Source organism: Capsella rubella, unplaced genomic scaffold (assembly GCF_000375325.1).
Source record: "Capsella rubella cultivar Monte Gargano unplaced genomic scaffold, Caprub1_0 scaffold_2, whole genome shotgun sequence".
Classification (NCBI taxonomy): domain Eukaryota; kingdom Viridiplantae; phylum Streptophyta; class Magnoliopsida; order Brassicales; family Brassicaceae; genus Capsella; species Capsella rubella.
In genome coordinates this window covers 3176791-3201900 of record NW_006238922.1, presented here as the reverse complement: position 1 = coordinate 3201900, position 25110 = coordinate 3176791, and the positions used below count along the sequence as shown (strand labels likewise).

At 33.8% G+C, this 25110-nt stretch overlaps 6 protein-coding genes across 11 annotated transcripts; 3 read left to right on the top strand and 3 right to left on the bottom strand.

Annotated features, from left to right (window-relative positions):
- Positions 1 to 1265, top strand: LOC17894392 (transcription factor MYB61). Its single transcript, XM_006302547.2, has 3 exons — positions 1 to 164; positions 249 to 378; positions 455 to 1265. Exons 1-3 carry the CDS (start codon positions 29 to 31, stop codon positions 1092 to 1094), a joined length of 906 nt encoding a protein of 301 aa, XP_006302609.1. The 5' UTR covers positions 1 to 28; the 3' UTR covers positions 1095 to 1265.
- Positions 1266 to 4497: 3232 nt separating this feature from the next.
- Positions 4498 to 6213, top strand: LOC17896193. Its single transcript, XM_006302636.2, has 2 exons — positions 4498 to 4634; positions 5338 to 6213. Exons 1-2 carry the CDS (start codon positions 4541 to 4543, stop codon positions 6033 to 6035), a joined length of 792 nt encoding a protein of 263 aa, XP_006302698.1. The 5' UTR covers positions 4498 to 4540; the 3' UTR covers positions 6036 to 6213.
- An 814-nt stretch (positions 6214 to 7027) lies between these two features.
- On the top strand, positions 7028 to 8370 carry LOC17896176 (exosome complex component RRP4 homolog). The gene is made up of 6 exons (XM_006301016.1): positions 7028 to 7182; positions 7273 to 7420; positions 7505 to 7594; positions 7678 to 7743; positions 7830 to 7898; positions 7987 to 8370. The coding sequence occupies exons 1-6, from the start codon at positions 7028 to 7030 to the stop codon at positions 8368 to 8370; spliced, it is 912 nt and encodes a 303-aa protein (XP_006301078.1).
- Positions 8371 to 8613: 243 nt separating this feature from the next.
- LOC111831971 (disease resistance protein TAO1-like) lies at positions 8614 to 11911 on the bottom strand. 5 transcript variants are annotated; one of them, XM_023787822.1, is made up of 6 exons: positions 11271 to 11911; positions 10061 to 11162; positions 9802 to 9980; positions 9681 to 9714; positions 9215 to 9568; positions 8614 to 9013 (listed from the first exon to the last, which is right to left on the bottom strand). In XM_023787822.1, the coding sequence occupies exons 1-6, from the start codon at positions 11909 to 11911 to the stop codon at positions 8690 to 8692; spliced, it is 2634 nt and encodes an 877-aa protein (XP_023643590.1). In that variant the 3' UTR covers positions 8614 to 8689. The 5 variants fall into 5 exon arrangements, with proteins under 5 accessions (XP_023643590.1, XP_023643589.1, XP_023643587.1 ...); XM_023787821.1 differs by having other exon boundaries at positions 9681 to 9980; XM_023787819.1 differs by having other exon boundaries at positions 8614 to 9121; positions 9236 to 9568; positions 9681 to 9980.
- Positions 11912 to 12801: 890 nt separating this feature from the next.
- LOC17895262 (pectin acetylesterase 2) lies at positions 12802 to 15455 on the bottom strand. The gene is made up of 11 exons (XM_006302233.2): positions 15020 to 15455; positions 14860 to 14942; positions 14647 to 14776; positions 14490 to 14563; positions 14183 to 14394; positions 14029 to 14089; positions 13817 to 13870; positions 13637 to 13714; positions 13442 to 13547; positions 13209 to 13354; positions 12802 to 13127 (listed from the first exon to the last, which is right to left on the bottom strand). The coding sequence occupies exons 1-11, from the start codon at positions 15243 to 15245 to the stop codon at positions 13020 to 13022; spliced, it is 1278 nt and encodes a 425-aa protein (XP_006302295.1). The 5' UTR covers positions 15246 to 15455; the 3' UTR covers positions 12802 to 13019.
- Positions 15456 to 16675: 1220 nt separating this feature from the next.
- On the bottom strand, positions 16676 to 21096 carry LOC17895465 (putative membrane-bound O-acyltransferase C24H6.01c). 2 transcript variants are annotated; one of them, XM_023788418.1, is made up of 19 exons: positions 20805 to 21096; positions 20659 to 20717; positions 20384 to 20565; positions 20236 to 20284; positions 19947 to 20050; positions 19787 to 19851; positions 19615 to 19685; positions 19245 to 19304; positions 19044 to 19157; positions 18722 to 18846; positions 18571 to 18622; positions 18339 to 18401; positions 17978 to 18087; positions 17783 to 17875; positions 17612 to 17693; positions 17277 to 17354; positions 17115 to 17190; positions 16990 to 17039; positions 16676 to 16875 (listed from the first exon to the last, which is right to left on the bottom strand). In XM_023788418.1, exons 1-19 carry the CDS (start codon positions 20920 to 20922, stop codon positions 16825 to 16827), a joined length of 1602 nt encoding a protein of 533 aa, XP_023644186.1. In that variant the 5' UTR covers positions 20923 to 21096; the 3' UTR covers positions 16676 to 16824. The 2 variants fall into 2 exon arrangements, with proteins under 2 accessions (XP_023644186.1, XP_023644187.1); XM_023788419.1 differs by lacking the exon at positions 20805 to 21096 and having other exon boundaries at positions 20654 to 20717.
- Between the last annotated feature and the right edge of the window lie 4014 nt (positions 21097 to 25110).

Sequence of the window (25110 nt, the reverse complement as noted above, 5' to 3'; positions counted from 1 at the left end):
TTGTTTCTTTCAACATCATTGCAAAGACATGAAGAGGTCACATTCTTGTTGTTACAAACAAAAGCTTAGAAAAGGTCTTTGGTCCCCTGAAGAAGATGAGAAGCTTCTCAATTACATCACAAAACATGGTCATGGTTCTTGGAGTTCTGTCCCTAAACTCGCCGGTAAAACTCTCTTTTCCCCCGAAAAACGCGTAAAAGTTGTGTGTTTTCTTCCTCTTGAGTACTAGAATTGTCTGAATCCTACAGGTCTCCAAAGATGTGGAAAGAGCTGTAGACTCAGGTGGATCAATTACTTAAGACCTGATTTAAAGAGAGGAGCTTTCTCTTCAGAGGAACAAGACCTCATCGTCGAGCTTCATGCTGTTCTTGGAAACAGGTAACAATCACAATATACTCTGTTTCTGAAACAGAGTATTTTTAATGAAATCTCCCCTGTTTTTGATTTGTATCAGATGGTCACAAATTGCTGCGAGGCTTCCGGGGAGAACCGACAACGAGATCAAGAACTTGTGGAATTCGTGTATTAAAAAGAAGCTTAGACAAAAAGGCATCGACCCAATAACTCATAAACCTCTCTCCGAGGTTGATGGAGACACAAACATAAGCTTTAACCACAGTTCCACAAGCTTCTCTTCAGAAAGTAATCAAGACTTCTTTGTCAAGGAACCATCTGACTTTTCCGACTACTTGGCGTTTCAGAAGCAAGACACCAACTCTGTTTCGCAATCTTCCATGATCGATGGTTCTTCTGTCTCAATTTCAGGATTTGAGACACAGAGTTACGTGAAATCATCGATTCCTCCGCGAGACAACACTTCAAGCACTATCTCTGGGGAAGATCATGTACAAGTGATAGAGCCTACTTGGGAATCAAACTTTGGAACCACTAGCCACCTCGACAACCCTAGTCTGGAAGAAATGAAATGGTCCGAAGAGTATCTAAACGAATCGCTATTCTTGAACCCGGTTTACGTGAAATCAGAGACAGATTTTGACTCCAACATTGCGTTTCCTTGGAGCCAAAGTCAAGCTTGTGACGTGATCCCCAAGGATCTTCAGAGAATGGTCTTCTCTTTTGGTCAGACCCTTTAGTTTCTTACCAGGTTTAGATATGGGTTCATATGAATACGTATAATGGGATCAAATGTTCTATTTGGTCACAATTTTTTTAGTTTGATAATTTTATTTTTTGTGCAATACATTTGTTGAAAATATCATCATGATGCTGTCGACAAATCAGAAAAGTTAAGTGTTTTCTTAATCTATTAAATGAGAAAAGAAGAAACGCAAATGCAATGCATTATTGTAAAGAAGAAACCTATTTCCTTAAACATATTGTGGTCCAAAGTCACTTCTTTCACAATTATTCAGACTTCAGATACCTATAACCAGATACAAGACAATAGCAAAAGATTTAGAAAATGACTTATTTGAAATCACTAAAACAAACGAATAATTTTTAGAAATCCTAGTAAATTCCTTTAAAACTCTTATTATTATTATTTTAAATCCTTATAAATTTAAACACCTTGTAAATCTGTAAACTCCCTTTAAAAATCTTTTACAAAACTTTGTAAACCCTTTTGAAACCTTTATAAACTTCGAAAACCTTATAAAAACTCGTGTAAAAATCTTTTAAAAACCATTTATATGACATGATATCTGCGTCATATTACATGTGTTGTCTATGTCATCAAAATTTCTTGCCATCATAGTAGGCTACAGACTCTGTGACCAATTTCTATGATACATTGGTATTGGGCCTACAATTGTTTTGGAATTTTTACTAACAAATATAGGCCTCAAAAGCAAATTTTTATTGCAAATTCATTTTATTTATTTGTTATTGCAAAAACTGACCATATTTTATGAATTATTGAGATTTGGTCTTAACTTTTAAATTTTATCTACAAAATTCAATTACAAAAAAAAATTGTGTGTATTGGACCTCATATTATGTTGGACCGGCCCTGGGCCAAATTATGTATGATTTTGCAAAAATCGATAAATATGTATAATAAATTTTTAAAAAAAGTATTTAGTTGATGTATGAATTAACACAGTGATATACTTCATGTATGAATCAAACATATCGGTATAGTCGATGTATGAAAAAACCTTTTTCTCTACATATAACTTGTCAAGTAAATGACTAATGCATAACAAGCTAGGTCGTCAAATGGAAACCTTTACTGGATTACTTGTGGTCATATCCAGGATACTAGTGGTGAGTACTTCATTCGAAGCTTTGATTTCTCGATGGAGAATTTCAAACATTTTTGTTACCTTCCGAGTAGGAAGAACCACAATTCCGATCTATTTGTCCTCGCGGGTTTATGATGGAGATCGTTTATCCTTATTAAAGCAATGTTTTCAAACATTTAAGATTGATATTTGGGTAACCAAGAAAAATATCGATAGAGGGGACGAGGTAGTGTGGATAAACTTGATGACTTTGCCAAGAACTCAAGTGCCAAGTCATTTTCGACGGTTACATCTCACTAGTTACTTCATCTATGGAAAGACCCTTTTCATGTGTTGTGGTGGCAATGAAGATGAAGTGGGTTGCATCTATATTGTGAGGGATGATCTGTGCAAGAAGATTCCTATAGGTTCTGGACTTGTTCAGTATTGTCACTGACTCACTGTGTTTATACTCCCAGTTTGATCCCTCTTCCTTTATTTTAGAGGTTCGATTGAGTGAAGTGCAAGTCTTTTTTTAGTTGGTATTTTTGTTTTTGGTTTTATTAGGAATCTATATATTGAGTTTGGAAGGTTTAAGCCTCTCCGTTTGAAGTCGGGGAGAAGTCGAGAGTGAAGATTATAGAAGTCATTGTATACCTTCCTTGAATTATTTGCTACGATATTGTCCTTGTTGACCATGATATTGTATACCTTTCTTGATTTTTTTTGTCCATTAATGATTAATTGTATAAATTGTGAACTATTATTTTTTTTTTTTTTCTTTATTTTTTTTTTTAATTTGTGAACTATTATTATTAACGGTGTTGTAACAAATGCGCTAGAGTTACTGTAAGTGATGGACAAAATGATAATGAACGAAACAATTCAATGAATTGAAATATAACGTTAAAGTTGCGTGAACATCGTAACATAACCAACTCCATCGGGAGGTTCTCTCTATTTTATTTCACCATTTTTAAAATAAATTTAATGAAAAACAAAGAGAGAGAGAGTATAGAGGGCTTCTCACTAAAGCATTTTCAGATATTCTTAGAGAACTCTTTAATACACTTGTCTCATTTGGATTGGTTTAATTTTTCTTTTAAATTTAAAATTTAATTATATAATCAAATTTTATTAAAATATTAATATACTTTTACTTTTGAGAAACTCAATGAAGTTCTCACTGATGGAGGTGCCCTAATTATCCATTGAAATAGATATACGTGGTCTACCAATATACCAAGTCATGGACAATAAAGTAAAATATTGTCCACAATTTTGAATGGGTGCAATCATACGTTGGTTATTAAAACTAAAAAAATGAAATCTCAATTTGTTTTTGTGTTATTATTTGAGATTTCATTTTTTCGTTTGTAAGTGGCCATACAAGACATTTACGTTTGACTGCACCATTTTGGGTTGGGTTTCAAAATGGTGCAGTCAAACGTAAATGTCTTGTATATTCAGCTACACAAAGTGAATGAATTATATGGTCACATACATCAATTATATGACGTTATGTAGTCAACACCATAAACATATAATTCGGTCAATTGATTCCAACAAAAATCGGTGTTGACTCTGACATTGACCGATTATTGATAAAAAATTTTTTATAAATTTTATATTTTTTATACTTTCTACGTACCAGTTTCTTAAGATATATCTTTCAACATATACCAATTTTTCGACATATACCAAGAAATTGAGATATATGTACTAAATTTTTTTTCCGAATTAAATAATTAAGATAGTATCTTTCGGCATATAATGAAATAATTAAGATAATTAACATATATCTTTAAAAAATTATACGTACCGGTTTCTTAAGATAGTATCGATAAAAATCCCAATTTTGTAAGGACCTTCCATAGCGATTCTCAATACGCTTTTATTATCTTTATCGTCTCCTGCTAATACTATACATGGTACGTATAATTCTATTCAAACTAATGGTATTGATGCTGCGGAAGATGAAGCCTTGGTCTACGTTGTGTTTGTAGGTGCAAAGAATTAACTTAACCAACAAAAGAACAAGTGTGCAGCGTGCTTGGAATTTAACAAAACCTAAAAACACCGGTTTACTAGGTTTGAAGATCTAAGCCGGTTTTATATCTTGTGTCGGCAAAAAGAAAACGAAATTATTGGTGTTCAACCACCAAAGGCCCATCCATTAAATACATTCTGACGTAGGAGCTGATGTAATGTTTTAGACTTTTAGTCACACACTCACACTCACTGTGGTTTTAGTGTATATATAGAGTCTGGTTTTACCCAAAGTAAAGATAGTAAATCTTCCCTCTAAAGGCTCTCACTCTTATACTTTTCTCTAAATTGAGAGAAGCAAAAAGATGGGAATACTCTCAAACAAAATCTCGAGAGATATGCTAAACCTAGGCGATCACATCTATTCATGGCGTAAGGCATTTGCTTATGCGCATCATGGTTCGATCTCTCTTTCTCTCTTCTTAATTCTTGTATATGCGTTGTTTTGTTTATATAGAACACTTTGCAAAACTTCTATCAAAAAGATAACACACATTGGGGAACATATTGTATTGTTTGCCACAATATTAAGGATCTGTTTTCTTTTGCAATATAAACAAACTATTAATCACTAAAAAGTAAGTGTGTATTTTATTCTAAAGTTTTTTATATATTTATTTGTGATTTTTTTACAGGATTAAACATATATATTATGGTATTTAAAGATTTGTTTTACAGGATTAACATAAAATTAAAATTAGGCTTCTTTATAAGTGTTTTAATTAAATTACATTTTGTAAGTTAAAACACTTAATCAAAATTACACTACTTACAAACATTTCATTTCATGGGTCTGTTAGATTTTTCAAGGAGTGTGTTCTCTCTTTCTCACACTTATCAAGAACCCTAATTTTAGTTTTATCCCCAATTCGAAACGGCGTTGTTTTGTTATGTGCGACTTAACAAAATCGAAGATTGACAAAACGACGTTGTTTTGCTCATCCCAGATGCTTTGTCATTGCCACTCCGTCATAGCCATTGTGTATATATACATCTCAATGAGCTTATATACATATATGTGCAACCTTATTATATATGAATTGTCAATTCTTCCAATCCTTAAACTCAATATTTCGTTAACTAAATGTGGCATGATCTGTAGGAATCCATGTTGGTAATGGAAGAGTTATCCATTTCACTTGTGGACGTGGTCAAGAAACAGGCACCTTCTTGGGCATCATTGCTAGTTCTTCACCAAATCATGGAGTCAACCCATGCCCGACTTGCGGATATAGTTCCCAGCTTTCGGGTGTCTTGTCTTCTTGCCTCGAATGCTTCCTTGCTGGAGGAAGTCTCTACCGCTTCGAGTACAGTGCATCTTCCATTACCTTTCTTGCCAAACCTCGAGGAGGTGCATGCACAACACTGCCATCAGATCTTCCAGATGAAGTAGTTCGCCGTGCAAACTATCTCTTGCAAAATGGTTTTGCTGATTACCATGTTATCACTAACAATTGTGAGAGTTTCGCCATATACTGCAAAACCAGTTTGGTTTTCCAAGACCAAGCTGCAACGAGCAGTCAAGCCTTGTCAGGGGCATGGGCTTTTCAAACTGGTGCTAGTATGATTTTTTCAACAGCAGGAGTAGCTTTTGTAACGACGGGAGCACAAATAGCAGGAGCAGCTTCTGTTGCTGCCATAGCAGGTCCAGCTATTGTATTGCCTTGTTGCTTTGCCGCAGGCACCAACATCCTTCGTCTGATGGGCGACAAAGGCCTGAAACATCAGAGAAAGGTGCCTGTGGAGAGAGTTGTTTCTCAGATTAATGCTGGCAGGGCAAGGAGGCAGAGAGGAGCTTGAGGAAGGCCACTTAACCCATAATTGCCCATACTTTAGTTTTGGATATCCTTTTGCAATTATTGGGGAATAAATTAAAAAACAAATCTGATGTTGTACGTGCCAAAGAAAAGAAGAATGGTGTAGAGAGACAAATCTGTATTGTTTTCGTTAATGAAAATGTGTTTTATGTTTTGTTTTATTTTTGGGTGTGTTGGCAAACTAGATCGTTTTTGAAACATACTAGAAATATAGTACTCACTAATCATAATTAGCAAAATAGCCCAGTTTTACTATTCTGTTTTATAGACGGACAATTGTACGGAAACATATTATTATACATAAAATATTTGTACAATGACAAACAATTACAAAAAAACATGTTTACACATAAACAAATATACATCTATAGACCAGAAAATATTTGTACACATACAATTATACATATATATAGACTGATGTACAGCTGAATTTCCGTACAGCGACACACAGCAACAGTTGGACGTATCAAAATTTGTTTGAAAAATATTTAAAATTATTCAAATAAAATGCATATCAAATTATAGAGAAAAAATATTAATTTTTATGTAACTGAAATTTTATAGAAAACAAATATATTTTGATGAATGTTTTAGTTATTAAATATAAATGATTTTTTAATAGTGTCCAAATAGTATTCAAATGGTAAAAATGTACTACTTCTATAATTATAAATAGTAAATGTAGTAGTTCCATGATTATGTTTCAAAAATGTACTTAAAACCAATTAATACTTCATTTTTCACTAACCAAACGCTAAACTGCATGATGTTATCGAAGCCGAATTTATAAAATTTTGAATGGACCGGCCGGTTCAGTGAAATACAATTACAAATCTTTCTCACTTTTCTCCGAAACCCTAAATTAAGTTCGTGAATATCTATCTTTATTGTCTTTTGTTGCTCTTCTCAAATTGTATAATCGCCATTGTTTGTGGTGCTTCATTGGATTTAGAGAGAAAGAGTGTTGTAATGGTGATGATGATGAGAAAGCTTAAGCTAGAGTTACCATTGAACCAAACGCAGAAGGTTAGGTTTGAGAGAGCTATGGAGCGGCTAAAATTGTTGACGTCGGAAACAAACAACTCTGTTATCGTTGCTGACTCAATCCACGAAGATGCCTTGCTCCTTAAGTAATCTCATTCTTTTTCAGCTTATCTGTTTTTTTTTGTCTGGATTATAATTTTGTTTTCATGGTTTTGATTTTCTTTTTTTTTGAAAAGGGGACATGGAACATCCGAGGTAGATGGTGAGTTGCTTGCGAATGTTTGTGGTGTTATAGTTCACGTGGACAAGCTTGTCTATGTACGTACCTTGCGAGCCAAGTATAAGCCTGAGGTTAGGGATATTGTGGTAGGACGTGTAATTGAGGTAAGGGTTTTGTAATGGTGACTAGGGTTTTGAAATTAGATTCAGAAAGATGATTAGGGTTTATGAATGAATTTTCTTATTTAGGTCTTTCAAAGCTGTTGGAGAGTAGAGCTCAACTCTAATCAAGATGGAGTACTGAAGCTTTCTTCCATGAATATGCCTGATACTGTTCAGGTTACAATTTGATTCCCTAATAGTTTGGTATATTACATTGTTTGTTAAGGTTCAATGATGTAAACGTTTCTTGATGTTGGCAGAGGCGAAAAACGTCTGCTGATGAACTCAATATGCGAGATATCTTTGTAGAAGATGATGTCGTTTGTGTAAGTCTTATAGTCCATCTCTAATTATCTTCATGTTTTGAACACAAGACCTAGGCTGATTCCTTTGTTTTGGATATAAACTCTAGGCTGAAGTTGGATGTATTCACCGCGATGGCGGCTTAGAGCTTCAAGCTTCAAGTCACAAGTATGGCAAGGTTGGTGATCTTATCTGACACATTAGTCTAAGTTATTTGCTTCCTCTCTAAATTAATAATAAGACTAATCAATGTATTCATTTTATAGCTTGAAAAGGGAGAGCTACTCAAGGTTGATCCTTACTTGGTTAATAAAAGCTACCATCACTTTCACTATATAGAAAGTCTTGGGATTGATTTAATACTTGGCCGCAATGGTTATATTTGGGTTGGGGAACACGTCCAAGTCCAAGATCCTTTGATTGTAGAAACAAGAAAAGAACAAAGCCATACTCCACTCGAGACTCGGCAAAACATTCTAAGAATTGGGAATGCGATACGGGTCTTGTCTAATCTAGGCTTCACCATGACTAAAGAAGTGATTATGGAAACTAGTAACTTAAGCAACAAGGAAAATATTGACTTACATGACATGCTTGGATCAGAGTTTCACGTTTTGGTCGCAGAGAACGAAGCTGGAAGAAGAAGATGACGTGCATTAAGGAAAAATGTGAAAGCCCTATCGTAACTATGTTTTAAACACTTTTAGAAATTCCGGATGCATGTCTAACTTTTTTCGTCAATGATATTTTGACACATTTTGACACTAACAACCAATTGTTTCTAAACCCAATTAAGCTTCTCAATTACGTTTAAAAATCAGTAATTCGCGTTCACTAAATCGCTATTAGAGTAAAATAGAGTTTAATCCTTAACTGGACTAGGGTCAAAGGAAACTTGTATGATCAAATTACACGACACATAAGTCATTTAATGTAAAGAAAAAACTTAGCAAGCTTGCAAACTGCGAGCTAGCAGCTAGATACCAAATTTATATTTGTCGGAAGAACCTCTAGCTTTGAGCATCCTTCCAAGCTAAACTTCGTCAACATACGAAGGTTTCCAAAAGAGGACGGTATCTCCACAAGACTTGAGCATCCATTGAGATTTAACTTCAAGAGATTAGTTATATTTCCAATAGAGGATGGGAGCTCCACAAGTTTTGAACAACCCTTGAGATTCAAAATTTGGAGATTAGTAAGATTTCCAATAGAACATGGGAGGTTCACCAGATTTGAACATCCACTGAGATACAATTCCTCGAGGCTAATAATATTCCCGATAGATGAAGGAAGCTCCACTAGACTTGAACATCCAGCAAGATACAATTGCTGGAGATTAGTGATATTTCCAATAGATGAGGGAAGTTCCACCAAACTTAAGCATAGCACAAGATTCAGTTTCTTGAGACTAGTAAGGTTTCCAATAGATGAAAGAATCTCCACTATATATACTACTCCAATAAGGATCAATTCCTTGAGATTAATAAGATTTACGATAAAGGTCGGAAATTTCACCAGACTTATGCATTCACTAAGATCCAAGCTTTGAAGATTTATAAGATTTCCCATAGATGAAGGAAGGTCCACCAAATTTGAGCATTCACTAGCATCCAATTTTTGGAGATTATGGAGATTTCCAATAGATGAAGGAAGCATCACCAAAGTTGAGCACTCAATAAGAATCAGTTTCTCAAGATTAATGAGGTTTCCAATAGAGGAGGGGAGCTCTACAAGACTTGAGCATCCATATAGATTTAATTCTTGGAGATTAGTAGCTGTTGAGAGATCTGGAAGCTCCTTTAGATTGCTAGAACCATACAAATTCATCACCCTGAGATTTCTAAGCAGCTTCAAACAAATAAAGACATCACAATGAAACGAGTTTAGACTTTAGATATGTGGACCTAGTGGATATAAAAGAAATAAATAGAACTTTGAGTAAAAATGACAAGTAACTTACTTGGTTTCCTTCCCATAATTTTTCGAGCTTGCTATCATACATTTTAATCTTGACAAGGAACTTTGTAGTAAATTTAGAAGGCAAACATGATAGTGGATAGTTATCCCAACGTAGTATTCGAATTTTCGGAGGTAGATAGTTTAGATCTTGTGGTAAATGCACATTCTTCCAACTATCACCGTAGTTACGGAACCTTAAAAATTGAAGATTAGACATCTTTTCAAAAGCTCTCTTACTAATATCTAGTTTGTCTTTGATCTCACAAAAGTCCAAATTTATTCCTATAACACTTTCACTACCCTGCAAAATGACACAAATTTATAAGAACATATAGAGGCTTGGCTACCAAATGTATTAAATGTAAAAAGAGAAAAACTTACTGTGTCATCCGTAAGTACTTCAGAAATCTCCATAGCGTCAACTAAAAACTGCCGTTTACCCGGCTCATAAATCGATTGGTTGCGAACAATATCTCTACCCAATTGGACTAATAGATTATGCATCGGATACATTATTTGGTTGGATATAAGAGATCTCTGAAGTAAGACCCTATGCCCTTGCCTCACATCCGAGAATATGTTTCCAAGAGTACCTTCAATGATTTCAGTAATGCCTTCATCATTGAAAAAGCAAGCTATTTGGAGAAATAAATATTTATCTTCCTCATCTAAAGCATCATAACTCAATTTTAAAATGCTTCCGATTTCTCCGTCAAGGCGAATCCTTAGCCTTGGTAGTTCCACTTCCCATTCTTTCTTGCACATTCCTTGTAAATGAGAACCCATAACCCTAAGTCCCAAAGGGAGCCTACCAACAAGTATTGTAACTTCCATAGAAAGCTTCTCGAAACCATTATAAGGGGAATCCTGACCAAAAGCATTCATGCAGAAGATTTGAAGAGCTTCATTATGTGGTGGATAATCCACATCGTAGATATGTTTGACCCCGAACGTCTTTAACAGTTTTTGATCTTGTGTTGTGATGATAATCCTAGATCCAGGTCCAAGGAATTGAGCTTTAGGCATGGCACGTAATTGTACTGATTGATTCACCCCATCAAGAACAATAAGCACTCTCTTTCCCATCAAAAGTCTTTGTGCAGTTCCTAAATGACGAAACTTGATATCTTCTTGGTTAGTTAACTGAGATAGAAGCTGCTGCTCTAAGTGCAACTTCACATCATGGTCATCAGAACAAGTTGTTCTTGAATAGATAGGTTTCAATTTCATGAAAACACTTAGTTGAAAACCATGGGAGATTTGATTATATAGAATCCTAGCAATGGTTGTCTTGCCAATTCCAGAAGGACCCCAAATTCCAATAGTCATCCTTTCATCTGAGCCTAGGCAAAGCAACTGTTTCGCCTTTTCCATACGAGCTTCCATCCCAATTAAACCTTCAAAATCATTTGATGGTATGGAATTTATCAACCTTTTGGAAATTTCGGTGACAATTTCTTCAATAATGACAGCTTCATTGTCCCTAGAGAGATAGATAAAACAGCTAATAAGGCTAATCATTATAATTTAACATATTGGTTCGAAAAGTTATATACATATAGTTTGATGTGTTGAAAGATTGAAAGCGAACCAGTTTCTTGAATCATAACCAGCTATTGTGGCCACTTCCGCAAAAGCTTTTCTCCATCTCCCAATGTCCTCCTTTGTTCTACCCGCACAAGTTTTCTCAAAGACAGCTCCGAATTCTCCAGTCAAATTCTTGACATGGGATGGATCAACTTCGTAGAAAATGGCAAACACTGTTTGACCTAACTCTCTCTTGCACTTCATAATCTCCGCTAATTCTTCAATACACCACTTGGAAGAAGCATAATTCCTCGAGAGCAGGACGATAGCGATCTTAGATCCTCTAATCGCCCGAATAAGTTCAGGACCGATGGACTCTCCTCTCTTGATATCATTATCTATGAACGGAGTGATTCCCCTTCTCTGAAACTCCTTCTGGATGTGACTAAGAAAGTTTCTGCGGACGTCTTCACCACGGAAGCTTGGAAAGACATGATGAGTCGTCCAATTGAAAGAAGATGGAAGAGATGAAGAAGACAAAGAAGATGAAGGCGATGATGAAGAAGAAGAAGAAGAAGAATCATCCAAATCTTTATTTTCTTGATAGAATCTGAATTTTCTATAAACCATGAAAAATAATGAAACCAAAAACGTGAAGAAGCAAACTGCAGCAGCAAGTGTGGTAAGGAGAAAAGAAGAATCCATTAGTATATGATCGAGAGAGGAACAAGAACAGAGCAAATAAAATTCTTGCGAAATTGAAAACTCTTATCAAAACTTCAAACTAGTGGTTTGTGACTATTTCAAATCTTCATGTTATTTTAAGCATTGTACGAGTTTACGCGATTGTAAAGATAATATAGATTTTTAGGGTCAACGTCGTAGAGGTTAATGACTATGAAGAACATGATATAATCTGAAAAATTTAACGATTAGAAGCTAGTTTACGTAACATATTATATATCAACTTTTGTCATTAGATTCAATTAAAAAATATATAGGTAATAGGTTTTGAAATTGCTTAGGCCACACTACGAAACACAAAATCTCAAGAAAACATAAGACCATCATTTTCAGTGACCTCTTAACAAATTCTTAAGGTAAGAGTAGTTAATGAAAGTTAAGAAAAGTTAATAAATGTATCTTTATCTAAGTGATATTTACTCACTTTTCTTAACTTTTCTTACATTAAGATTTGTGTAAGACCATCATTATCGAGACAAATCTTAAGATTTACTAAGATAAGAGCCGTTTCTTAACAAAACCTTTAAGCTAAGATTTGCTTAAGAAATCCTCAATAATGATGTTCTAACACAAACAAATTGCTAAAGAGAACTCGAGCCCATGATTTCTCAAGGCCGGCCTTATTTTATAGTAATCATCTTTTAGACCAATTATTTTTGAAAATTTTCTCATTAAGTTTTATTCATATGTTTATATTTTTCTATATGTTGTACCATGATAAAGTCATGCAGATCCAAACATCAGCAATTAAGGAGACAGTTGGTGTTGTTACAGTTTAAAAATCAAAATAATTATGTTCAAAGAAAAGTGATATTCTTGTGTACATAATAATTCCCTTATACAAGGCGAAATAAGCTCATTCTTCATAACCATACCACTAATAATCCCATTTACAATCTGATTTCACATTTGGATTCAAACAGAGGAGAAATTATGGATAGTTCATATTAGTAAAAGAAATGGATTTTTTAGGCACAAAGTTAAGAGAAGTGATCAAATGGGTTTTGCTTTATTTCATTTTGTTTGCCTGAATAAATGATTGCTCTTTTTAAGGAAAACTAAATTTTTATCATCTAAAGACCAAATTGTGACAAGTCTTGTCACAAGGATAAGGACAGTCTATGAGCTTTGCTCCACCTCTTTCAAAATACCAATCTCCCACAGCTACTGCAATACCCTGTTTGAGTAGTATACACAAACATCAATAACACTTTGGGATTATATCACATTTTGCATAAAATATGTGTTTTTGTCTTACCTTGTTCTTAACGATTGGAGAGTTTTTAGCATACCATGTGTCATGCCTCTCTGTTTGGCAATGAGCAAAGCACGAGTTAAGGAACACACCGTTCTTTCTCGGCGTCGCGAAACCTTTTACCAAATTCACCATACGCGTCCTGAAAGCTATTTACACAAAGTTTCAATGCAAAACATATAGCTCAGTTTTGGTTTTTATTCGAAATCAAGAACATTAGTTAGCTCATGTTTCACCTTGCAAGAACTGGATCTGAGATGGACTACACTTAGCGTAGTTAAGTCTACAGTCATTCCAACTTCCACTTGGATCTACAGATTTAGGAGCTAAGCTCTCTTGGATCTGTAACAAATACAATATTATATCAAAAGGACACATTTTGCCTTTATTGATAAAGCTGAGGATATAAAGAAGAGACTTTATTGACTAACCTGCCATGAATCATATGCAGCATTTAGAATAAACAATGGAGTCTTAACTTGGTTGATTAAGTTTTGTGGGAAAAAACACTGAAAAATATTAAAGCATGGAGTACATGTTTCAGGGGATCGAGCTTACTCTATTTGGAATTTGCTTCATTATAAAGATAGCTAAAAGAAGAGAACATATACCGAAGTTGGATTAAGACGGTCTAAACAGTCCCGAGGAAGCATGGTTTGCAGATTCTGTAAATTAAAATGTTGTTAGGATCATCAATCGTAAGTTAGAAGCGACATAAAGTAATATAAAAGGATTATAACCGATCCACTCATTGCCAATTCGTTTTGAGTCAAAACTTAACAGAATTACACAATTCCCGAGACAAGACATTCTATGTTCTTACCTGTAATTTTACCACTCCAGCATATAAACGCCTCAGCGCTCGACCGCCCGACACATCGATGCTTCAGTTACAGAAATAACAAAAAGAGTCAATATGTATATACCAAAGTCATGACTGATACTTGTAACTCAAGGAAACTAGCAAATTCACTCACGCGTCGAGGAAGAAACCAGCATCACTCAGACATTTCACTCTGGTGGAAGGAGGAAACAATTTCCCGAAATCATCACATCGGAAGATCGCGGCAAGGCCTCCAGCAGAACATCCAGAGAGCAGAGCCTGCTTAGCTTGATGCATTCCTTTTCCCATTAACTCTTCCATAGCAGCTAACCAAATTCTCTTTCCTCTAAACTGAAGTTTTGCAGCCTAATTCGTTGCCAAGATAATTATAAAACAATCAATCAATGTTACTTACACAAGCAAGTTACCAAATTCAATTAGTGTTTTCAAGAAAAGCTAACCTTATTTTCGCTGTCTCCACTAAATGATCCACCGTCACAGTACCGAACTTTAACTCTATTCCAGTTATAAAAGTCTGCAAGCAGAACATTACCAAGAAACATAAACATCATATCATAAAGATTGATTCATCAGAAAGGGGAGCTATAGACAAAGAACCTGGATTTTCCGCGGCTTGGTCGCTTAAAATACCGGTAAATGGTATCTGTTTCTCCATGTACGAAGACGATCCACGCCTACTGGTTTTACGGTATACACAATTTCTAACTGTATCACACCATCCACCTCCCTGTCAAAACATAAAACCATCATGTCACTGACCAAAACATTGTCATATTCTATATTACAAGAAAACGTTTTAGCTGCACAAACCTCTAACTGAACGAGCCAGTTGTTCGCTCCTGAACCAGAACCGCGATGCAAGTGATATCCGGGAAGACTTCCATCCAGACACACTGACAAGAAATTGTAAACTGTGTAACAAGAAACATATATTATCCAAGAGACAAGTTATAAAGAAAGAAGATGTTACCAGCTCCTTTAGCAGCAGCAGATTGAATCAAAGTGAGACCAACCATAGGAAACTTAGCTTCAGAGTAAACATCACTTTTAGTCTGAAACATCTTTGTCCCATTGAACTCAGTGAACCACTCCATTTCATCAAACTCCATCATCATCCCATTCACAGGGATGTTTAATAGAATGATCCCAAACAAACTCCATAGAAGCTTCTTCATTTCCCACCTCTTCTTGATCATGGCTGGGATGGTTTCAGACTTTGATCACAAACCTTAGTTTATATGGAGGATATGAGAGAGATAATAACATTAATTACCAGACGTTTTGTTTAATATTTATTACCAGACTAAGAAAGAGACTTAACTGAGATAGTTAAGATTCCAGATCAAGATCTTGCCAAAGTAAAATATAATTTTGGTTAACCTTTAGATCAGATCTTAGAATGTTGCAGACTGATTGCAATTATTTCAGAGCTGACCAAAACAATTCTATTCCATTCACACATATATAATTTGTTTGTAACCTTTAAAGCTTAAACCAATCGTTTAAGATATTTTTTTGGGAAATTATTTAAGTTTAGATTCTTATGAAGCTGCCACCTTATTTGTCCTCAGTGGTGTGATTATATCATTTTGGATTCTTGTGTTAATTATTTCCTGTATCTTCCTATGACAATCATTTTCAATGTGTTAACATCGTCACTTTATACAATTCTTTTACGTGTAAGAGATTGAGATTACCGTTTAGAGCCACATGATTAAAAAGCTGATGTGTGTCTTAATCCTCAAATGTCTTGTCTTAACCTGTTTTTGTTGGGTTGGGAAGGGACAAATTTGTGGATTGTGACATTGATGTTCTTCTTTTCACTGGTCTCAATCGTACCTAAAGCTGTCAAAACTCGGTAGTGGAACTCGATCATCAAAGGTCATACTCTGTTCACTTATAGCACTTTTTTCTTTTCGTTTTCTAATTATCTCTTTTGGCTTAAAAGGCTTCTCACAAACTGGATTATGTTGCTTGCAACCTACCCTGACTATCTTATGTTGCTTGCAACCTACCCTGACTATCTTATGTTGCCTACGGACGCATAAAGAGACTTGGTGTCTTACCATCATATCGGTGCCTTGAAGGCGAGTCTTTAGCGACACAGAATAACCCGTGAACACCAAAAGAGGCAAATCTTGATGGAATCGGCAACCTGAGGTATGTTTTTCTTCGGGGGAGATAGTTTTGGCTGGGCTACACTGAATACCGCCACACCACCTGGTTGTTCCAACCATCAGAGCTAAGGTAAGGAAGATCCTGCCCTAAGTTGAATTCTGCTTGATATACGAGTCAATAGAAGTTGTGATATGAATTTGATTGGTGCCAACAGTGTTTCCGGCTGAAAAGAATCTACGGAATGCAGATAGTACCAGTAAGGACCTGGACTGGTATAGGAACACAAATTCATAGGTCTAACCGTCGATGACGACTATGCAGCCGGAGACGGCACAAAATCATTCATAAATGCACAAGATCAATTAGGACAATCTGGCTGCATCCACGCCTGAGGATTTGAGCACAAACTTGTTTGGTGTATGATTAAAGTGCAGAGTTTCTTTCATTTACCAGATACCTTTCAACAGCATTCAATGGGCTTTTATAAACTGCAGGTGGTCTGTGATCATCCATCCAAAAGCCTTTGCCAAAGTTGATTTCATTTTTGATTCTTCCAGCAAGGACACACTCAGTTAGCCCGACCAAAATTTTATACAATATGTAACAATAGTGACATTACTTGATTATAATTGAAGAGACTACAACTCTTTGCCTCAGCTACTTCGGGCTATGCACCCCACTTCTCAAGTCTTGGATGTGGAACATCAGCTGCAAAATAAAGAAAGGAGAGTTGGGAGCATTCCAACAACATCTAAAGACTACCTTTGTACAATATGATATTCTGTTTTGAGCATTTAGAATAGCAGAAAATTAATGCACTACCTTTGTACCCACGTACAGGCTAAAGAACACGCCGCCCAGAACAGGTACTCCTGTGATATTGAATGGATGAACATTATTGAATAGCCGCGTCTGACAAAGAACTTAAATGCAGACTGATGATATACCTTCTCTCGTAAGAAAGCTGGAGACCAACCAGTTTATACCTGATGGTCCAATGACATAGCCAGCAAGATTTGCAATCTGCAATTGAGGGACTCAATCTTATTTGTCAGCATGAAGGTGACTACAGCAATTGGACATAAGAATATTCAGCGTAAGCTATTTACCATGAGACACATGATTGTGACGGCACCAGACAAAGCCTTGAGTTCACGAAGGAGGAATTCTCCTAAAGCACTCTCAACCTGCAACAGTACTGTTCATGTTAACTACAATTTCCACGAACAGGAAACCAAATCACAAAGGACAAGGAGGTTCTATTTTTCTTTGGGACAAGATAACTAGCTCCAAAACATATCATGTCTAGTCAGACGCATTGCCCACTCTATACCATCATAATAATGTCTGATAGTATAACAAAGTCATTCTTCAAGTGTTAGCATGGTAAAAACTTCTTTACTTGGAACTTGTAGAGATACTAAAACGGCATTGTTTAACTGACCTTATATGCATTGGATGCTGATTTCAGTAACATTTCTGGCATGAAGAATAAACATGTTAACCATGCCCATGAAAGAAGCTTCCTGGTTGCAAACAAAACAGTCAACAATATGAGAAGTTGGACCATATAATTCATACAACGCAAAGGAATCATAGGAATTAAACAGATTACCATTCCAAATCGTGCCACATGGCAACAAATGTAAATACAACCCACACATTCAGAAACTTTCTTCGCGATCCACCTAGAGGAATATACATATACCTAAAGGAAGATGTAACTTACTAATTTACGAGCTGACATTAAAAGAAAATAATGTAGCGACGTTTTAAGTTGAAACCAGAAGTGTGGCGTTAAACATCTCACCTGATAAGCCACCTATTAAATGAAGCATGCCAGGTTTTCCAGAACAATTCCAGGCTGTAGCAATTGTTAATGCAATTTGGCATGTTCTCTACAGTTTCAATGCCATTCACCTAGAAGAATATGTTTGCATTATTACATATCAGAACCGTATACTGAGTGATTTATCCAGAGATAATTCTTGGAATTTCTAGCTTGTAGCCATGAACGCAGCAACAATTCAAAATTGCTTGCTATTGAAATTTCATAGACCAGAACATCATCAGTACAAAGGACTAAGCCAACTACTCTACACCTGCTATTATATTTTTCCACCAAAAGATCATAGAATCAAAAACGGTATCAAGATCTTGAAGGGACATACCAGAGACCAAAACCGGAAATATCTCCATAAAAGAAGGAACTTAAGCCACATGAAGTTTAGCACCTGCAGCAGTACAAATAGCCCTACATATCAGTTTCGGGTTCTCTACAATAAAAAATCAAAGTACACAACTAAAATTGGTAAGAGCCTCTTGAGCTGTTATTAGATTGTCTAGTAAGAGTGGTTGTTCTGCCAAAAGAAAAACATAACACAAACATCAATAATATCTTACTCCATATCCGACAATAAATATTTCCACAGGAGATAGTTCTCTCCACAGACCACTGTCACAAATGCAAAGAAGTTAGAATTTTGTATAACTGAAAGATTTTGAAAACATAACGATAAGTGTAATTATTATCCTAGTCCTGAAAGAGTTTCACCTGATCACAAAGGCATTGTAATAAAATAAGTGTGTAATAAGTTCAATCAGCAAGAAGCTCAATAACCAACGCACTCCATACCGAGCAACATCTTTGAATAAATGAGTATTCTGTGGCGTATCTAGCTGTGAGAATATAGGTTTGTAGTGAGAGATCATGACGACAAGACCCACTATGAAAAAAGGTGTGATTCTTTATGATTATCTATACTCTTATCAATAGTAAATGGAAGTCTATTCAAGAGAGCCAGAGTTCGGGATCTTAAAAACAAACAAAGACATGAAAGGAATAGAAAAGTGAAGGCATGACAAGAGTCGCAGACCTGAGAAGCAAATGCATTAAAGCTTATGATTGGCCCCGCAAGGTACAAGGGTGCATACACCAAATAACAAAGGTATAGAGAAAAACTGTAGCAGTCACTTGCAAGGCCTCTCTCCTAATAAGTTATACCACGTTGAGATGAGTTATGCATAGCGAAAGAAGATTAATCATAGGAGTGAAATAGTGGTGCCATGCAGTCAACCTGTCGAAGTACATAGCAGGTCTTCCCCAACTTACATAAGGAACATCGTGTTACATGTTTCTGCAAGAACATTATAACAAAATAAGAGATGGCTACGCCATATGCTAGTCCTCACTGATCAAGGAAACAGTATACACAGGAGATAAACTTAGAGAAATTAATAGGAACTAAGAATATCAGCAGCTCTTGTCTACATATGCCAGGAGAACAATATGGACTTAATTTTGTGGATGATATGTTATTTCTCAAACACAATGCTAAATTACCACAAACACTCATTCCAAAACTACTGAGAGACTAAGCTAAAGAATTATCAAAAAGAACGGAGTGTTAAATAGGGAAACAATACATATCAAGAAAGGTAACACACCTCCTGATCAAAATGAGAATCCAGTTGGCCCCAGTGATAATCATATCCAAAGCTTATCATGCGCAGAACAACTGTAACAAAATTACAAGTGGGAAACATACTGCAATCAGACTTCGTTTTTCAAAGATAAAGAGAAATATTGTAGTCAAGGGTAACTTGATAAATAAAATACCAAAGTTGAAGCATATATGCCATCTAAATGTGCCCCGAAAGTTGTCCAGGAATTCAAACTGTTGCCTTGGACAAAGCGAGAAACAATCAAAAAGTTAGGCTTCACTGCAACCACACAATAGCTCCAACTATCTGTCAAATATGAGATGTACATGACTCACCCGAAAATGGAGAACGAATATCCTTCATAAATGCGATTGCAGAAGAGAAAAAATATGTTGAACGTCCAAAGCATGTAAGGAAAGTATGTTGTTCGTGCAAAAAACTGCATAAATGTATACAGGGTGAACTTTGATCAGCACACAAAATATCAAACTGAGAAGTAGACATAATGAGTATATGCCACAAGAAGCTACGATATGCTCTGCCCTTCATTCTACATACTCTTACGATCCAAACTATCGATATACCAAAATTTCTGTCAAGAGGTTAATTGAAAAGGAAACATACCTTAACAAGAAGGAAATTGGCTGTTGCAATCGAGAGAATGTAAATGACGCTGGAAGTGAATGCGGAAACAACTCAGCTTAGATACAGAAAAGTTAAGAAACAATGCGATGCTAGGAAGCAAACAAAAAGATATGTAATCAGGATTTACCAAGCTCCATGTAAGTAAACCAAGTATATAAACGACAAGGAAAGCCACAAGATGGCCATTCCTTTAGCTTTCAAGTGGAAAAAAGACCTAAACCCATTTGCAATCACAGTGAAAACCGCGAAAACAAAGCTGAGAATCGGCAAATTCCCACGAAAGTTCCTCCATTGAGCATCAGAAACATCCTACAGCCAAACACAGATAATGAGCTTCAAAGCAATAAGCACAAAACTGAAAGGAACAAAAAAAAAATGAAAATTCAAGGAATCACACATTACATTACGTCGATTAGGAATGAGCCAGCCAGGAGCTAAGCCATAGAGCTTGAAGTAATGATCTACAATTCAAAATCGCATCAACCAAATCACAATCACATGACTGAGATTTATACAGATTCATTTGATTTTGCAAAAGTTGGAGTTACCGTGGGAGAGACGAAGCGATCTCCATACGACATAAGCATAGAAGGCGACGGCGTATAGGAGTATAAGAACAAGCTCTCTCTGTTTCCATTTTGCGTTTCGACTATTGTGAGTGTTCATGACTTCTCTCTGATTGAGTTAAACCCAGAAAGAAATCATCAAACGCAGCTCAAAATTTTGAGAAAATTGTTTCTTAATTCGATGAGAGAAGCAAGCACCGAAGCGCCGGTGAAGCTCTAATCGGAAACAGAGACGTAGCTGAGTTATTCCGATGGGTTCATAAAACGAGATCCAAAAGAAGAAGACGACTGATTCTGTCCACGTGCGTTATGCTATAGGTCTTTTGTATTTTTTTTTAATGGTTACCCATATAGGCCCAGTTATGTTTATCCAACAAGGCCCAATTATTTTTTGTTTCTTACCATTGATTATTTTACTTGTTCAATTTTTTTTTCTTTTATATTTTCATCAAAACTTCAGTTACATCAAATCACATAATTTTTGTAATCATATAATTTTTTGGGTTAAAAGAATAAAATTTTATAGAAGTAAAGGGAACAAATTCTTGAATCTCTTTATTTTATACTAATATATCTTCAATATTTATAATATAATATATAATTTCACAAGACTACTACTAATATTATTATTTTTTTTGTGTGAAACGAAGCCATTTAAATATAGGAACCAAACAGTACCTTTTTCCAAAAGTTATTTTTGTTTTCTCTTTCACACTTTGCTTGATTTTAGTTTGCATTTCATTGATCTTTTGGAGCTTTAGACAGTTTTTGTGCACTTTGAAAATTGATATGAATATAAATAAAGGAAATGTGATGATTTGTGAGTCAACAAATTTTATGATTCTGTTTTAGTAACGAACTAAGCTACTCAACATGTGTGAACTATTTTTAAAATTGTTGAATTATGTGTAATGTTATTCAAAATAAATATATAAATAATAATAAAATGTTGAGAATATATTTATGGTGGTTTAGACTGCTTCCACGATGGTGACTTAAAAAAAAAAGACTACTTCCACAACCAAACATAGATTTCCATGAAAACAACAATAATTTAATTATCAAAAGTGTATTCTACTTGATTTTGAATATTTTATATATTCGATACGCTTTCTAGCAGGAAAAATACGTTTTTCCTGATTTGATCGAATACACTACTGTATATTTATCTCATGTCAATGTAATGAATTACATGAATGAGAACAGATTCATAATACAATTAATCTGCAAGTATTGACAATAGATTCACTAGCAAGTAACGTAGTGATGTATAGATTGCCAAAATTATATTCATCACCTAAATTAACATAGGAAAATTTACATGTTATAGATGTTTGTTAAAATACAAATGTATATTGTAAGTACATTTGATTCAAAAACCAACAAATTATATTATCAAAAGGTCAATCGTCAATTATAAGAAGATACAAATGTTAGTTTGTGTAAAATTTTCACACAAATCAGAAATTTAGTAATTATATTTGGTTTTTGGAAGAATTTGGAAATTTTGAAAACGATTCATTGGATTATTTAATAATCGGAACAAACTAAAATTTAGCTACAACTGATACACCCATGCGTTTAAACCTAGACATAGTGGGTTTTAGTCATGAAGCTAATTTTAAATTGGTAATTAATTTAAGAATTTACCAAGAGATAAAATATAAATCGAAGAGTTATTAACCTCAAAAGACCAATCTTGATTACATTGCGGTGATGTTAAAAACATTGGATTATGAATCAGAGATCTGAGATTTTTTATTTATGTAAAATCATATATTGTTTTTTTTTGTTGTTGCCAAATTTTAGAGATATGCTGACTAGAACTAGACGGTTAACCGGTTTGTTTTGGAAATTATTCTTTTTAAATTTAAGAAAAGAACTTTGATATAAAATTACTAATATCCAATATAACAACAACTAAAAATATAAACCTTATAATCTATATTAAAAACATATTAGATAAAAAAAACAACCAATTATAATCATATAAAAATGTTTTAAGGGAGAATTCTAAAAATATCTTTTCAAATACCACTTCTTAAAAATACCCTTTTCAAACTTTATCAGAAAAGCCACTAAAATGTTGAATTTATCCAAATATGTGTGTAGGCTTATAAATATACACACAAATTACCTTTATATGTGTGTAAAAATTATATATCTTTCATAAATAATGTATAAATACCTTATAAAACCTTTTAAATATTGAAAAACTATTTAAAATCTTATAATTTATTTGGATTAAATCTCCGAGCTTTAGTTATTATCTAAAAGTACTTTCTAAACCATAGAAAACTTTATAATTTTCTTATTTAAACTGGGGTTTTATTATAAATAGATAGATAAAAGGGATATTTTTGAATAGGGGTATACCAAAAAGTATATTTCTAAAAAATTCTCATGTTGTTTTAGTACAATATTTTCTATAGCCAAATAATAAATATTTGAAGCAGAATATATATATTTTTTTTTAAATCATTGAAGCAGAATATTAGTTGCGTAGTATAGTGATAATAATTTATATTTATGTAACATAAATATACTATATTTAGACTACAATTATCTAACAATTTCTAACTAGACTAATGATAAAGCAAATAGTTACTAACAAAAGGAGTTCATTAAAAGGCTCCTAAAACCATACACATCAAAATTATAAACTTTAAGCTGCCCTAAAAGGCTAAAACCATACACATCAACATTATAAACCTTAAGCTGCCACATCAGCTGCCACATCAGCTTCCACATATATATATTTTTTTTGGTAATCACTCTATAATGAGTTTCCACGTCATGTACTTCCGTCTCAATTCTCAAAATACAAAATTATTGATTATAGTACTCCTAAAAAGTTAATCGTTTTCTTTTTATGAAGGCAGACCAAATAGTCTCCACTTCTTACTCCAGGAAAATGGCCAAAATCAAACCTAAACTACATGTTGGATACTTTTTCATACCTAAACTTTAACTGATAGTCATTTAATTTCTCACCCGAACTCATTAAATTTTCAAATTTGCAACCAAAACTTGTAAATATTATAGATCATAACCAACATTGAATTTTAACAATTTCAGTCAGCTGTCAACTAATGTCAACAATGAAAAAGAATAAGCAGCAAATCACAATATTCAGGTAAGAAATATTATTAGCTATTGACTAAAATAATCAAGGTCAATGTTGGTTTTTTGTCTAATATTTATAAGTTTAAGTTGCAAATTTAAATATTTGCGATTGAGTGAAAAAAAAGACTATCTATCAAAGTTTAGGTATAAAACGGCATCCGGCAAAATGTTAGGGTAGATTTTAACCATTATAAAATATATATTTTGAATTAAATATATAAAATTATGATACAATGAAATATTACTAACAAGTGTTTATCTTCAATAAAAATTAAATAAATTCTAGGTCATTTATGCATTAATAATTAATATAAACTAATAAAGTTAAAATTGGAATATATATTTTTATTAAGAAATCGTAAATATAAAAAAGAAAATATTTTTTATTAAATTACATGTGTTTTTGTGAATAAATTACATGTTTTATTAATATATGTATTATCTATACTATTAAAAGGGAAGCATTTTGTATAAAGTGATCATAGTATATACAATTAAAAGGATAATTAAAAAAACAAATCTATCTATATTTATGGAAATAATATTGATTTGATTACCATAAAAATATTCAATTAAATTCGAAATTAAACATATTTAATCTAAATTATTTTTTTAATATTTTCAAAAACTATATATATACTATTAAAAGGGAAGCATTTTGTATAAAGTGATCATAGTATCTATACTATTAATTGGGGATCATTATTTGTCTTTATAGCCAAACAAACTTGAAAAAAAAATATTACAAAATATACAATTTCAAACCTATAGCCAAACACACTAAAAGACAGCAAAGAAATAGATTAAATAAATTAAAAAAAAAACAAAAACTATCTGTATTTATGAAAATCATTTTAATTTTGTTACCATAAAAAATGGACAATTAAATTCGAAATTAAAAATATGCAAACAGATTTAATATTAGTTATATACTTTAGAATATTTTTTGAAAATTATAATTTATATTTAAGAAAAATATAGATGAAAAAATATGTTTGATTATAAAAATACATATCATAAAATGTGTGAAATATACGACATAATTAATTATATCATCAAATTTTAAAAATATAATCTTAAAAAGTAGTTAAAAATATTTGAATAAATAATCTTAATTAAATTAATAATTAAAAATTTGTTGGCTAAAATCATGCGAAAATTA